Raw genomic sequence first — 12,764 nt, 5'->3', positions numbered from 1 at the left:
ACGGAGCAGACTCGCGGCGCTCGCTAACCGACCGAAACGCGACGCGCGCGAAACGGGCCTCGCGAGTCGCCTTCCACGCCACATTGGCCGCTTCTTCCTCCGTGCGTCCGAATCTTTCGATTTCTGGTAGCAACGAGAAGGTGAGGAGGACGCGCGAGATGGTGCAACAGCGGCGGCGGTGGCGGCGGTGGCGGCGGTGGCGGCGGTGGCGGCGGTGGCGGCAGCAGCCACGATAGACGCCGACGGAGACACGCTGGCAGAAGCGCGGCGCACTCGCGCGAGAATTCGAGACGGAAATAGCAAGGTCGACTTTGTCTAAAATTATTCGACCGGTTGGCGAAAGGGTCGCAACGGCTACAACGAAGCTACGTTCGCCATTCGTTCTCCTGGATCGTTCGCGACCCGATCTCGCCGCTTTTTTCGCTCGTAAACGTGCTATCTCTACCGTATCTGCCGAAATTCTGCCGAAATTCTGCCGAAATTCTGCCGAAATTCTGCCGAAAATCTGCCGAAATTCGCCGCTTTCGAGCGCGAGCGTTCACGGAGATTCGAGCGAGTTGGAGATGCAGCGAATTAACGCGATCGACGAGGCGCGAGCGGACCCATCTTACAGGGACCTGTGCTCGCTGGAGACTCTCAGATCCGGAAAGAAGGGATTCTTCCGAGATTTCAGCGAAAACGCGACGCGAGTCGCCGGAGAGCGGTGGATCTGCCAGGTTTTCGGACGGCTGACCAGCGACGAGCAAAGGATTCGAGCCATCTTCACCGATGCCAAGGTGAAGGACACGGTGTTGGAAACGTTGAATCGAACGGAGATTCTGTACCGCGGCAAGGACGCCGACGTGTCCAGAGCGAGGAGGCTCGAGGGATTCGAGGCCGCGACCGCAGGCGATCGACGGAAAGCTCTGTTGCTCTTCGGTCAAGCCGTTCTTCGCGCTCCCCTTCCAGGTTTGTTTCTCTCTTGGCGAGTAGACTCGCGACGATCCATCTGTCACGTAAAGTTGGTACTTGGGTGGTAGTAAGAAGGCTGAGTCGTAGCCCAACTACTTATTTTCCTTTATAAAACTTTATTATAAATGTTCACACTTACAAAATAACACCGAACCGGAGAATAGGGGTTGTATGAGTACAGCAACTAGAAGAGGAACAAGAACTACCCGAGCTGGGTGAAGTCTCGGTTTATATACGTTTTGGTTTTAGGATGTTGAGGGGCTAGGTGTAGGTTATGATGTAGAAAGTGTCCGAAGGTCGGGGGTCCATATCCTATCTCTGATGTGGACTGAGGTGCATCACAGCCTTGGTGTATGTTATGATGATAAGGTGGTGATGTATCCAAAAGTGTCCAAAAGTCGGGGGTCCATATCCTATCTCCGATGTGGACTAAGGTGCGTCACAGTCTTGGTGTATGCTACGATGATAAGGTGGTGATGTGTCCAAAAGTGTTCGAAAGTCGACCGTCGATGTATTATCACTGATGTAGGTTGAAATGTGATTGATGTCACACATCCGTCGATCGATCGTCCGATCGGTTTCTTTCCTCTCTCGCTCGCTCTCTCTCTCTCTCTCTCTCTCTCTCTCTTTTCTCCCTTGTCCCGTTTCAGGAAAATGCCGCACGGTCGATCGAGGTCTCGGACTACCGCTCGCGCTCCTAGCCAGAGCCGAGACGTTTCTCGCCTGCAACGAGCACGAGCTCGCCCTTCGCGATTTGAGTTTCGTCGAGGAAATGGACGGCGATCTGCCCAACGAGTTACGGTGAGCCTGGACGAGTCGAGACGACGAGGCGAAAGACGGAAACCCGGCTGAAAGGAAAAGTGCTGTTTCAGGACGACGTTTGCTCGGACGAAGAAGGCGTGCGAGACGTTCGTACGTGCGAACGGAAAGAAGCTGTTGCCCGCGAGAACATCGTCGCGTGATAAAGGTAGGTGAGTGGCGATTCGTGGCTGTCGCCCCAACGGAGAAGAACGGAGACGTTTGCTCCGTCGATCGATCGAAGGAATATCGCGAAAAGACGACGCGACGGAGAAACCGCTTTCGATTCGTTCGCAGCTGCGGCCCGATTGGCCAGCGACGAGAATCCGCGGCTGCCGGGCGCCTCCACCTTGCTCGACATCGAGGAGACGGAGAACGCGGGCAAACGAGCGATCGCCGCCGAACCGATCGAACCGGGGGACAGGTTGGTCGTGGAGGCGCCGTACGCGGCTACTCTGCTGCCGGAATTCTTCGGTACGCATTGTCAACATTGTTTCTCGAGGTGAGTGACGGCTCGATTCCGCCGCGTACGCTCCATATCGGCAACTTCCTACAGATGCCCGTCGTCCTTTCAGATTCGTAGCACCGATAGGATGTCCGGACTGCAGCAGCGTCGCCTTCTGCGGCAGAGAGTGCAGAGACGCGGCGATGGCCAGCTACCATAAATACGAGTGCAAAGTTCTCGCGCTACTGATAGGTAGTATGGAACGAGCGATTCTCGAAATAATCGATATAGACGGTGTTTCGCACCGAGAGGCAACCGCTTTCGTCGTTTCGTCAGGTTCGGGTATGAGCGTTTTGAGCATGCTCGCTCTGCGAATGACCACTCAGAGCGGACTGACCGGCTGCATCGAGATCTGCCGCGCGTCAAGTTGCAACGAGAAGGAACAGGTCGCACGACCGTGCACGCAAGCACAGGCGAAACTTAGCAAGTCGGCGAAACGTCGTTCGAGAAGGAGGAAACTGCGCGATTCGAGACGCGAGCAACCCGCGGAGCAAGTCCCTCGTGGAACGCAGCGAGAGAAACTCGTGGAAGGAGACGCGGCCGATCTGCGGGTGTACGATCTCGTTACGCACGAGAAACACAGAACGGCTAAGGATTTCTTCGAGAGATCGCTGATGGCGGCCTTTCTTCTCAAGTGTTTGCAGAGAGTCGGCTTTTTCGAGACAGCGACGAGAGACGGAGGTACTTGAGCGCGGTCCGTGTCGCGATCGATCGGCAATTTCAGCAGCGTGCTGTTCGCGTTTCAGAGACGCCCAACGATCGAGAAATCGCGGTGGCCGGCCTGCTGCTGAAACATCTTCAGCTGCTGCAGTTCAACGCTCACGAGGTGTTCGAGACGCGACTCGGAAACGAACATCGGTTCCGCGGTAGCAGGCCCCTTTATATCGGGGTGGCCATCTATCCGACCGTTGCACGCTTCAATCACGACTGTTATCCCGCGGTAACCAGGTACCCTACAGCTTTAGTTATACCGACCGACCGACCGTTCGTCGTACACCTACGCGCGTAGCTTTAACTCGATAAATCGTCCTCTCTCTCCCTCTCTCTTGCCACAGATACTTCGTCGGTCGATCTATCGTGATTCGGGCGATTCGCAGTCTCCGAGCCGGAGACGCGGTGGCTGAAAACTACGGGCCGATTTTCACCAAACGAAGCCTGGAGGATCGACGGAGAACTCTCGCCGCGAGATACTGGTTTCGTTGCGAGTGTACCGCTTGCCGCGAAGATTGGCCACGCTTCGAGACTTTGACCAACGACATGGTCAGACTGAGGTGTGAACTTGTTTCTTCGACCTATAGTACCGCGTATTCGCGCCTGCATTCGCAAAGCGAGGCAGAGAGTAAGAGCGAGCGAGGGAGAGAGAATTGCTTTTCGATCGCAGGTGTCCGACCGAGGGATGCTCCAAGCTACACCCGCGTCCCCGAGATCCCGACAGATCCATCGAATGTTCGTCCTGTCGACGAAGAATCAACCTGCGAGAACCGATGGACCGGGTGCGCGAGTGCGAGCACCTGTACGCCGAGGGATTCGCCGCGATGGACGAGGAACAACCCGAGAGAGCGTTGAAGGCGTTCTTCGAGGCAGCGAGCAAATTTCACAGAGTGGCCGTACCTCCTCACAAGGACACGCACCTGGCGGAAATCGCAGCCAGTGCCTGTATGGCGGACGAAGGCAACGTCTATCGGCCCGATTCCTTCCCGATCGCTTTCCGTGAGTGAATCTCAGCGGAGCCGATCGATTCCGAAACCAACGGGGAAATCCAACGACCGTCGTACGCTCGTTCCAGGCAGCTTTCTCTCATCTTCAAGGTCGTTCGAATAAAGATGTTAAAAAACGTTGAGGAGCGCAACTTCTTTTGCTGAAATCGCGCGCGAAAGGATCGGGGAAAAGGGAGAAGAAAGTGAGCTCGACGCAAACGTAAGAAACTTCACCTTCGGTTCGTGAGTTTTGCGATTTTTTTGGCATTTATTTTTTATAATGCACATGTTTCGTGAAAAAATTAAATTCCGTATATGAAAGTAGCTTTTCAAAGTTTCGCATTTCGGTACAAAATTCACTGGGGTTTCGAGGAAATGAGAATATGAAAGATGCGGATCGGAAATCGGACAAGGAAAGGGTAAGGGTAAGGGTGAGGGTGAGGGTGAGGGTGAGGGTGAGGGTAAGGAGAGATGTAAGGATAAGGACAAGGACAAAGGTGAAAGCGAAGACAGGGATAACGGGGAAGGTAAAGATGAAGGTAAGGGGCAAGGACGAGGAGAGCAGGATGGATCGCCGGGGTGATTTCGATCGAGCGGCGACACGTGGGACGCGCGCGGCAAACGCGGCGCATCCGTGTCGCGACCGGCAAGATTTACGTCTCCTCCTTTACGTGTAATTAGACGACTACCCTCTCTCTCTCTTCTTCGAGACACGGGAGCGTTCTCTCGATTCTCCCCTTTCTTTCGCTCCTTTTTCTTTTTTCATCATCCGTTCCGTCCCGCGCAATCCGGGACGTCTCTCTCATCATCGAGATCGCTCCTCGCGAAAAGCTGAATTAAAACTAATTGACTGTCGCAGCGAGTGGTACGCGAATCGTGACGCGCGACCTTCTCGATCTCGTTCCTCGTGGAGAAACGAGCGCGATTTCAAAGACACGCGCCGCGCTAGGGGGAACGATACGAGAGTATCGAGAGCGCCGAGTACGATTCCTACTCGACGCATTTCCACAGGCCTTCGAAACGCGAACGCGCCGACGTTACAATTCGTTCGAGGGATCACCGTTCGCGACCGTGCGCGCTCCGTGCTCGCCGTTCACTTCAAACGCGGTTCAAGTTCGACGTTACGTTGCCTGCTAGCATACTGGTCCGCGCACGACTCCTCTTTTTTTCTCTTTGCTTCTATTTCTTTTTTAATTCCGATATTCACTTCCAACACATGCATCGTTCTTTTTTCCGCATACAATTACAACGTTCTGCGTCCAGGAGTCGTTTACCTTATTTTCTTTCACGCTCTTCGTCTCCTCTTCCTCGTCGCTAGCTCGCGTCCCGCGGCAACACATCCTTCTGTATGGATCGCGTACAAAAAAACGCGAAACGTCAAGCAGCGCGCATTCGACGACGAATCGACGACGAACCGACGCGCTACTATCTTCCCTGTTCCCGCTTTCATTTCGATCGACCGCGGAGGAACACGAGGATCAGCAGTTGTTATTCCTCATTTTACGCTATATTTGTACGCATGCACGCACACACACTCTCCACTCTGTCTTCACCTCGTCGCTCTTTTCTCCCGATCGTGTTTCACCGTTCCAGGCTCTATTGCAAAAAGCACTCGAGGTGACTAACGCACAAGCCGTTTTAACGAAGATCGCAAAATAGCCTTACGATAGGACGATAGCGACCATAAAAAAGATTGCGATGACGACACAGACACAGATTGAGACAGAGACAAAAAAACTAAAAGATATCTTGTTCGCTTGAAATGAAATAAAATCTGATGCAACGAATTTGCGCGCTCAACTTCGAAGCGTTTGGAAAGAAAATTGTACATTTTATTTTCCGACGATAGAACTACAAACTAAAATTTAAAAAATTGTTCCGTTTTCATGCAAAAGTGTATAAATCTTTCGTCCTCTCTTATTCTCTCTCTCTCTTCCTCTCTCTCTCTATCTCTCCCTCTCTCTCTCTCTCTCTCTCTCTTGCTCTATCTCACTCGTTCGCGCATTCACTCGCTCGCTCGCTCATTTACTCACTGACAAACCGCAGGTTTGCATTGTCAATCGAGAGGAAATTTCCGACATCTCCGAGGATCGATACGTTCGAGCAACGACGGCAAAGTTCTTCCAACATGATCGAACGTTATCGACTCGTTACACCGAAAATTACGGCAAAAATTGATCGGATTCTCGGTTAACGCCTTACGCGTGACATCTCGTTGCTTATCGTCGGATAATACGTTTCGTGCCCTCCTGGGGCATCGATCGCGTCATTTGATACGAGCGATCGCAAAAGGTACCGCGCCAATTTGTTTCGCGTCACTAAATTACGCGATCGGACAGAAAATTCTATGAGATTTATAATTGGATTTAGTCGCTGATCATCGAACGAATCTTCTCGTTGCGATTTTGCAAAGCATATGTAAGCCACGAACCAACGAGGACCGAAGAGACAAAAGCGACACGACGGACGACTGGTTTTCGAAACGAATCGAACATTGCGTTTCAATGAAGGGGGAGGGGGGAAAAAAAAGAACGGAGTAATTTCGAGAGAAACTGAAACGATTAAGCTGGCTGGCACAATGACAGGTAAGCGCGCGTAGTAACGTATTCCTATGATTTCAGGGGCGCGCGCGCGCATTTACCGATTACATGTACACGGACAAGAGAAAAACTCTGCGAGCATCGCGTTAAACTCAAAGACATATATATATGCGTAAAACGATCGAATGCGTTTCGTTGAAGAAAAATTAAAACGTATGAAACAATAAATACGCAAAAACAAGAACAAAAATACCACTTTCGCCTATTCGAATTCGTATTGTGTAGCCCATCACCGTGTTTCTTCTCTTCTCTCTCTTCGTTGTTTCTTCCACGATCGAGATTACCTAACTTTCGTAACTTGACGCAGAACGAAATTCGTTGCGTTACAATCGCGCATTTTCTTTGCCATTTTCACCGCCGTCGTCGGACGAAATACTCCAAAATACACGACTTACCGCCGTTTCGTCCCAGTTCGCGGAATAAAACCGTCATTCATCGGCTACGTTTCTTTCCCGCGTCTCTTCCGATCGCTTTTTCTTACAATCTTTTGAATTTCGACGGGTGACGAGATTTACACAATCGAAAATCTGTAAATTTTCACAGAAATATAATGAAAAACGGTGGTCGTACGGCGGTAAGTCCAACTCGAGAGTTTGCTCGCTCGTAGTCGATACATGTCGTGGATCGTGTTTCTTCTTCGCGACGAGGCTTCCCAGCGTATTCTATCAACTAATTCCGGCAGCATATCGGACACGCTTCTTATTCTTCTTTCTCTGCCGGGGAGAGTGTGGAGCGATGTTCCGCAATTTCCTTCCATTTCTTGCTTTTTTTTGTTTCGCTTTTTTTTTTAACTTTTTTCATTTGTTATGTTATATTGTTGCTGCTGCGGTTGCTGTTGTCGTTGCTGTTGCTTCGGTGTATAACGGGTGTTGGTGTTATATATTAAAAGGAGTGTTTTTGTTGTAGTGGTACCATTACTCTTGGTTAAGCGGTGCTTTCGGTGGTGGTGTTCTGAACCGGCTGACTTTCCTGCAAGTCAAACGGACAAAGTTCAACGATCGTTTATGTTTGAATTAGGAGCCATGCTTTGCTGATTCGCAAAACAGACGGCAAAACGGAAGTAATTTTACGATAAGAAAAATGTACGACACGAAAGAGCGATGAAAAGCATCGAGGCGCGGAAACACAATGTCCACGCTGAAAAGGATCGAGGCTAACGAGATACCGGGAGAAACTGATCCCAAGGTGTAAAGTGCAGAAAGAAAGAAGTGTATAAATGGTAAGTCGAGAATAGTTCCAGCATAGGAAAACGTAGAGCGATGGATGTACAATCGGAAGGATACGAAGCAAGGATCAGAGAAAAATAAAGCCACGTTACCTGTGGAGCAGGGACAGCGACAGGTGCATCCTTATCTTTAGGTGCATCCGACTTCTGCTCCGACTGAAAAGAGTACAAAAAGATACGTGCAATAGTGTGTGCTAAGCGCTACGCCAAAGATTCGTCAACGGACCGAACAGTCACGATTTCTGTGATCGCCGTGATAACGATACGACAGGAAACTAACGAAAGAGAGAGTGTGTGTGTGTGTGTGTGCGCGCGCGCGCGCGCGTGTGTGCAAATATAATTATATAAACACACACACGTATATATATATATATACATACATACATGGACATAAATAAACAAGTGAATGACGAATGAATAGATGGGTGGATGGATGGATGGATTGGATGGATGGATTGGATGGATGGATTGGATGGATGGATTGGATGGATGGATTGGATGGATGGATAGGTAGATAGATTAATAGATAGATACATAGATGAATAAATAAGTAGAGAGTTAAAGAAAAGAAATTGAATAAATGTACAAACTTGAACCAAACTTAGAATAGGATAAAAAAGAAATGGGAGTACAACGTAGGAACAGAAGAAACACGTAATATGTGCGATCCGTTGATTACGATGCGAGTATTTACAAGTGTATCGTACAAAGAAGAACTAAAGATTCGAAAACGAACAATGCAAAATCTCCGGACTAGCTTTCTAATCGATCCATATAACCGTTCATACTAGAGTCATCCCTTTTTACAGTCGATTCGAAATAACGAATCGATAAACGAAAAATCGTATAGGACAAAGTTACAACTGAAAATAATTCTTGGCGTATACTTAAAGAGAACGATGACGGTAGCGCATCGAATGGTTTTCGAAGTATATAGAATGACTCTAAATCTACCACGAATTTGTCACGAGATATCTAATAGGGAAATCAAAAGGTTTTTATCGAATCGATAACGGAATCTACCATGCAGGATTATCGAGTTACTAAGCTGAGCTAAACACCAGACAATGATTTCCGTGGCGTCGCGTTATTCCTGGGCCGATTGTCCGGTAATCGAGGTTCGAAATATACGACGATAGAGTGAGCGAGAGCTAGATCGAGTAGACTAGAGGAGTTAAGAAACGATCAACGAGAAACAATGATAATTTCACGCTAAATGGAGCGATAGAAAGCAAAGACCGAAGGATAGGTTCGATATCGCAAAAGTCGCTAGAAAAACAGATTAGATGAGAAGGTAATCGTTACGGACTTTTACTTGGCCGTCCTGGCTACGAGGACGACGCGGAGGTCCGCCACCTCTTCCCCCGCGGAAATTACGACGGAAGTAACGACGAGAGGGTCCTCCGCGTCCACGACCGCCACCACGTGGCACGCCTCCGTCCCCGCCAGTCTCGCCACCTTGTTCGCCACCGTCGCCGGTGTTATCTCCTTGTTGTTGCGCCGATGGACCAGAACGGCGCGATCCACGATAGTAGCCATCGTATTGTCGTCGAACCCTGTAACGTCGTTGCTGTCCGCCTCCCTCGCCGACATTCGCTTCGTCCCCGGTCTTACCCTCACCTGGAACCAACAGTGAGCAAACGTGTTTATCCTACCTTCCGCCATTCCATTTGAAACTCGACAACAAAAGACAACATTAACCGCCTTTTACTCACCGGTTTCGTAACCGTCTTGACCTTCCCGAGGTCTACGTTGAGGTCGAGTGTTTCCACGTCTTTGACTGATGTACCAATGACCTCCGCGATACCCACGTCGCCTGTCGGCAGCATAAGGCGAACCTTTTACTGCTTCCCCGGATGGACCGGTAACGTTGGCCGCTTCATGACCCTTCTCGCCTATTACCACGTCAAATTCGACCACTTCACCGTCGCCGACACTGCGCACAGCCTTCCTTGGGTTGTTCTTCACGATGGCTGACTATAAGTGCAGAAAATTATCATCGTGATCGGCGATTCGCATATTCGAAATCCAATCGTAGCTCATTCCTTTCAACTACTACCAAAATAAATGTACTACTCACTTGATGAACAAATACATCCTCCTTGGTGTCGTTCCTAAAACAAATCAAACGAAGCGTTAAACGATCGAATTATCGAAGAGGAGACGAGTTTGTTTGCGATTCGAGGAAAATTTGTTGTGCGTCTGGGAACATGGACCAAATGGAAAGTATTTCCATGTGCGATCCAATGGATGTCCAGACAGTCGTTTTCTCTACCACCGTGTACTTGAAACGATACCATTGAATACGCGCAAACGGCGCGAACAAAGGTACGAATGAGCGGTGGTAATTCGATTGCGACAACTTTCTGCCGAAAAAAACTTTCTGTCCGACTATTTACTTTTCTCTGACCTACGAAAAACTCGCGTTACAACGAAAATCGTTGTGCTGCGCGAAAACGAACGATGCTTTGGCCACTGTGCAAAGGCATAGCGCATCCGATAGCTACTCGTACATACACGCGTACACACACGTGTATATGGTATATGTATAGTGGCGCGAAGAAGGGAAAGGAAGAGAATGAAAAGGAACTAGAAAAGAAATAGCATAGAGTGGGGTGGAGTGCCATGGACTAAGGTGGGGATGCGGATAGGAAAATGCTAGAAATAGCCAAAGATAAAGGAGGAACCGTGGACGAACGAATGTGATTTGGCGATGCACGTGTCGAAGCAAGCGTCTATTTTGCCAATGTTAGAACGTTTGGATCGAGCTTGAGAACGAATCCGCGTTAGAAAAGCTTCGCCAATCATTTCGAGTTCGGTCGAAATTTAGAGATCCACATCTTCTCGATACGATCGATCGATCGATCGAAAAGACAAGAAAAAAACAAATGAAAAACGGTAAATCGTTGTTACTAACCTGTTGATGAATCCGTACCCACTCTTCACGTTGAACCACTTTACAGTCCCGGTCACTTTGTTAGCTGAAACCCAACAAAAACAAAATAGTACTAATTAAATATCTAGCACACACAACGTTATGCGTCGCGTTAGTCGATAAAAGCATCCTCGATAAACAAATCAATTGAGCCATTTCTCGGGAATCCGGCGATTCGATTTGTTCGAAAAGGTAGAAACCGGAGCAGACGGTACGGCTAAATATCGGAATTGATAAAACGACAGCGTGAAAACCAAAATCAATGGTGATATATTAAAAATGCCTCGTCCGCTCTGAATAAACGCACCACTGATCTAATTGTAAAATCAAGGCACGTATATTGTTTAGCTTGTATCCTCTTTGCAACAAGTATTTAGTTTACCATTCGTGAGAAATATTTATATTTACTAACTGTTGCGATGTGTTCGTAATCAAAAGCCAATTATTCTTAGGATAATTCCATGTTTATATAGCAAACAGCCCGCGTTACCGATCGTTCGCAGCAGGGTAAACAATACGCTGAAATTTTGGAATTCGCTTGGGTAACAGTTTCTTGGACTTTTGCCCGTTAACATTTCAATTTTCCTTCGAATCGTATCAACGAACGAGAATATCCAGTTCTAGATGGAAAGGAGCAGCGATCTGTAAAGACCCGATGTTTCTGAACTTCAACTGAAAATGCAGTTTCGCTCCTATTTCGTTTTTCGTTCGAAGAAAGTAAATTTCCGCGAAGCCAATCTAAAGTGGAAGCTGACGACGGCAGCGCGCTCAAGTCCGTTCCGAAAACGAATCGTTCGAACGGAAGCGAACATTTAACGAATAGGTATACCGAAACTTACGTAACCCAACTAGTGTTTAGGTCGATTTACGAAAAACACGTTGAAAACGTACGGGAAAGGCAGTAGGGAAATTTCCAGAAATTACTACTGCATGTAACTATGACGTAACTACAATGTAACCACGAATTACAGATTATATATTTTATTTGTTCGATACACGGGTTAAGGTTATGATGTAAACGTAAATCGCAGGGTGAAATAAAGAGGGATAACGAAACGAAGTAAAATGGAGTAAAGAAAAACAAGAAAACGGAAAGAAAAAGAAAAAAATGAACGCATTCTAATCTACACGTTTCTATTCTCTTCCGTTTTTTTTTTTCATCATATTTGAATTGAACAGAAATTTCGTAGAACTCGATGTTGGATAAGCGCGTGTAAGCTATTCCGTTTCGGAGAGAGAGAGAGAGAGAGAAGGAGGGAATAACTCTAGAGAGAGGGAGTGGGGAGGGACGAAAGAGAAATAAACGTATTGGAAATTCGATGATCTTCTATGGAAAAAATTGGAGAAAATGTAGATAAAACAAAGAGGAATGGTAACCGGCTTGCCGGACGCATGCCACATGGCTGAACGTCTGCTGCTCTCATAGACGCCATTATTACATGCGGGCGATCGTCGCAGAAACCAACACGCTCTCGTTCTAGTTGATTATCATACCGGCAAACTAAACGCGACACGATATTTAAGGTACATGCACGACTCGCTTACCGATGATCAGCTTCTGCTGGCCAGCCTTTGGTTGTTCGGGCTGTTTTTCCGGGTCAGCCATGGTGGTGGTGTTAAGGTGTTAAGACACGCCGCTGCCGAACCTAGATGTTCCCGTCTTTCTGGTTGTGGTGTTGGTTCCCTTCTAATGTTCCCAACATGGCTGCGCCTCCAGGCGACCGTACAAACATCCTTCCCGTCTAACGAGCTCTATGATAGGTTGGCTCGCAAACAAACCCGCTCGTTTGACCAATCCTGGCTAGAGTTTCACGGAACGCGCGTGACGTAACTCACGCGTTACTTCCTCGGTTTCTTCCTCGCACGCTCGCTCTCCACCATGCTTTTTTCCTCGTTCGGCCGCGCGCGCCTTTACTTTTCTGTTCGATCCTTTTTACCGATCGCTAACCATTTAACGATATTGATACAATTTACAATACTTGACATTTCTTCTTTTCGCGTCTCTTCTCCCTTCTTCGTTCCTTTCTTCTTCTTCTTTTAATTGTGCTTTCGT

At 48.3% G+C, this 12,764-nt stretch overlaps 2 protein-coding genes across 4 annotated transcripts; one reads left to right on the top strand and one right to left on the bottom strand.

Moving 5' to 3' along the window:
* Positions 1-91: 91 nt before the first annotated feature.
* Positions 92-4,416, top strand: LOC117163715 (SET and MYND domain-containing protein DDB_G0273589). 2 transcript variants are annotated; one of them, XM_033346303.2, is made up of 9 exons: positions 202-948; positions 1,602-1,752; positions 1,824-1,918; positions 2,047-2,251; positions 2,325-2,446; positions 2,531-2,935; positions 3,001-3,202; positions 3,310-3,525; positions 3,636-4,416. In XM_033346303.2, exons 1-9 carry the CDS (start codon positions 564-566, stop codon positions 3,970-3,972), a joined length of 2,118 nt encoding a protein of 705 aa, XP_033202194.1. In that variant the 5' UTR covers positions 202-563; the 3' UTR covers positions 3,973-4,416. The 2 variants fall into 2 exon arrangements, with proteins under 2 accessions (XP_076478334.1, XP_033202194.1); XM_076622219.1 differs by having other exon boundaries at positions 92-948; positions 2,325-2,935.
* Positions 4,192-12,707, bottom strand: yps (Y-box binding protein ypsilon schachtel). 2 transcript variants are annotated; one of them, XM_033346322.2, is made up of 7 exons: positions 12,257-12,705; positions 10,694-10,757; positions 9,857-9,890; positions 9,492-9,753; positions 9,086-9,396; positions 7,870-7,932; positions 4,192-7,520 (listed from the first exon to the last, which is right to left on the bottom strand). In XM_033346322.2, exons 1-7 carry the CDS (start codon positions 12,315-12,317, stop codon positions 7,476-7,478), a joined length of 840 nt encoding a protein of 279 aa, XP_033202213.1. In that variant the 5' UTR covers positions 12,318-12,705; the 3' UTR covers positions 4,192-7,475. The 2 variants fall into 2 exon arrangements, with proteins under 2 accessions (XP_033202213.1, XP_033202214.1); XM_033346323.2 differs by lacking the exon at positions 7,870-7,932 and having other exon boundaries at positions 12,257-12,707.
* Positions 12,708-12,764: the final 57 nt, after the last annotated feature.

The sequence above is a fragment of the Bombus vancouverensis genome, chromosome 10 (genome assembly GCF_051014615.1).
Source record: "Bombus vancouverensis nearcticus chromosome 10, iyBomVanc1_principal, whole genome shotgun sequence".
Lineage (NCBI taxonomy): Eukaryota > Metazoa > Arthropoda > Insecta > Hymenoptera > Apidae > Bombus > Bombus vancouverensis.
Note: the sequence above shows the minus strand (reverse complement) of the source record. Positions and strands in the feature narration are given on the sequence as shown.

Coding starts and splice junctions, on each gene's coding strand:
- yps (XM_033346322.2), bottom strand. CDS start 12,317: ATGGCTGACCCGGAAAAACAGCCCGAACAACCAAAGGCTGGCCAGCAG. Junction 7,933..9,085: donor GCCAGGACGGCCAAGTAAAA/GTCCGTAACGAT, acceptor TACTCTTTTCAG/TCGGAGCAGAAGTCGGATGC. Junction 7,521..7,869: donor TCGCTGTCCCTGCTCCACAG/GTAACGTGGCTT, acceptor TTTGACTTGCAG/GAAAGTCAGCCGGTTCAGAA.
- LOC117163715 (XM_076622219.1), top strand. CDS start 564: ATGCAGCGAATTAACGCGATCGACGAGGCGCGAGCGGACCCATCTTAC. Junction 3,203..3,309: donor TGTTATCCCGCGGTAACCAG/GTACCCTACAGC, acceptor CTCTTGCCACAG/ATACTTCGTCGGTCGATCTA. Junction 3,526..3,635: donor AACGACATGGTCAGACTGAG/GTGTGAACTTGT, acceptor TTTCGATCGCAG/GTGTCCGACCGAGGGATGCT.